Below are 1,247 nucleotides of genomic sequence, written 5' to 3' on the forward strand. Positions count from 1 at the left end.
CGCAAGGCTGCCCCCCACCCGCAAGGCTGTCCCCCTCCCGCAAGGCTGCCCCCCGCCCGCCAGGCTGCCCCCCGCCCCCAAGGCTGTCCCCTGCTCTCTCCAGGTCTGCTTACTCCCTCTCGGGGGCCACGGCCTTTGTCTTGGAATGTTCTGGTGAGATGTATTTTAAAAGGTTCCCTGAGCGGGTTTGGGTGTGTGGGATGGGGGCGCCTGGGGCCCGGCTGTGGAAGTAAGAAGCAGGCTGGCTGCCACTGGGCCCTGGAGTCCCTGCGACGGGCTGAGAGTGGGTGGCAGTGTGAGTCAGTGGTCCCATGCGGGGGACACGCGGCTGTCCTTCCCCTGCCGTGGCCTCGCGAGCGCCCTAGAAGGTCAGTGTCCCCATCTGGCTCGCTCATGGCAGGGACATGAATAGAGAGGGGGGGAGCCTGAGCTTTCGGTGCTGGAACAGGAAGTCGCCTGGGTGTGGGTGTCTCCTGGGAACAGCCTGTTCTCCACGGCCTGCAGAGAGGCTCCCGGCGGCGGCCGTGCGGAAGGCAGGGCCTGCCCCTCGCAGGCCCCGTGTGGCTGGAGGTCTGGGGGCGAGGTGGCTTTCCCTCCAGGGACAGGTGGGAGCTGGTTCCAGGGCACGACGAGGGGCCTCACCATCGGTCACCCCCAGCCCAGCAGCTGGAAGCCCCCAGACCCTGGCGGAAGTGGCCACAATGCCTCCCTGAGCATCGGTCTTCGTGTGTCCTGGGGACGGTCCTGTCACTGAGTCAGCGTTCAGTGAGTCACCATCAAGCACTGTTGGGGCGGGCGGTGCGGAGACACGTCACAGGGCACAGCCGATGAGCTGGGGCGCGACGGGCTCAGGGCAGGACAGGGGGTGCCCCTGAGTGGGGGGCGGACGGGGCGTGCAGCAGCGATGCGGAGGGTCAGCAGTCGCCGGGGGCTTCCAGGGCCGGGCCTGGCGTGTCTGAGGACCGGCAAGTGCCAGGGGCCGGGGCACAGGGCAGGCCCGAGGCGTGGCGGTGGGCCCTGGAGGCCCTTCCTGCCGGCGTGGGGACTTCTTCCCGGGACAACAGGGCCTTTGGGGCGGATGTGGACGAGAGGGGGACGCGATCTGCCTTACGGCTCGGACAATTGTCCAGCGCTTCATTGAGATGCGATTCCTGTGCCATAAAGTTGACTCTAAGGTTCACAGTTCGTGGTTTATAATCCACTCGGCGTTGTGGAACCATCTTCACCTAACCCGGGAGCCCCCCTCA

General features: G+C 66.9%; 1 protein-coding gene across 1 annotated transcript in view; it reads left to right on the forward strand.

Moving 5' to 3' along the window:
• The window catches only part of LOC107195332, a 51,900-nt gene that overhangs the window by 1,678 nt on the left and 48,975 nt on the right, over positions 1-1,247 (forward strand). Inside the window, exon 2 of the mRNA XM_025043522.1 lies at positions 431-765. Within this exon, the coding sequence (XP_024899290.1) occupies positions 431-765 (335 nt within the window). The remainder of the gene's footprint in view (positions 1-430; positions 766-1,247) is intronic.

The sequence above is a fragment of the Pteropus alecto genome, unplaced genomic scaffold (genome assembly GCF_000325575.1).
Source record: "Pteropus alecto unplaced genomic scaffold, ASM32557v1 scaffold102, whole genome shotgun sequence".
Classification (NCBI taxonomy): Eukaryota; Metazoa; Chordata; class Mammalia; order Chiroptera; family Pteropodidae; genus Pteropus; species Pteropus alecto.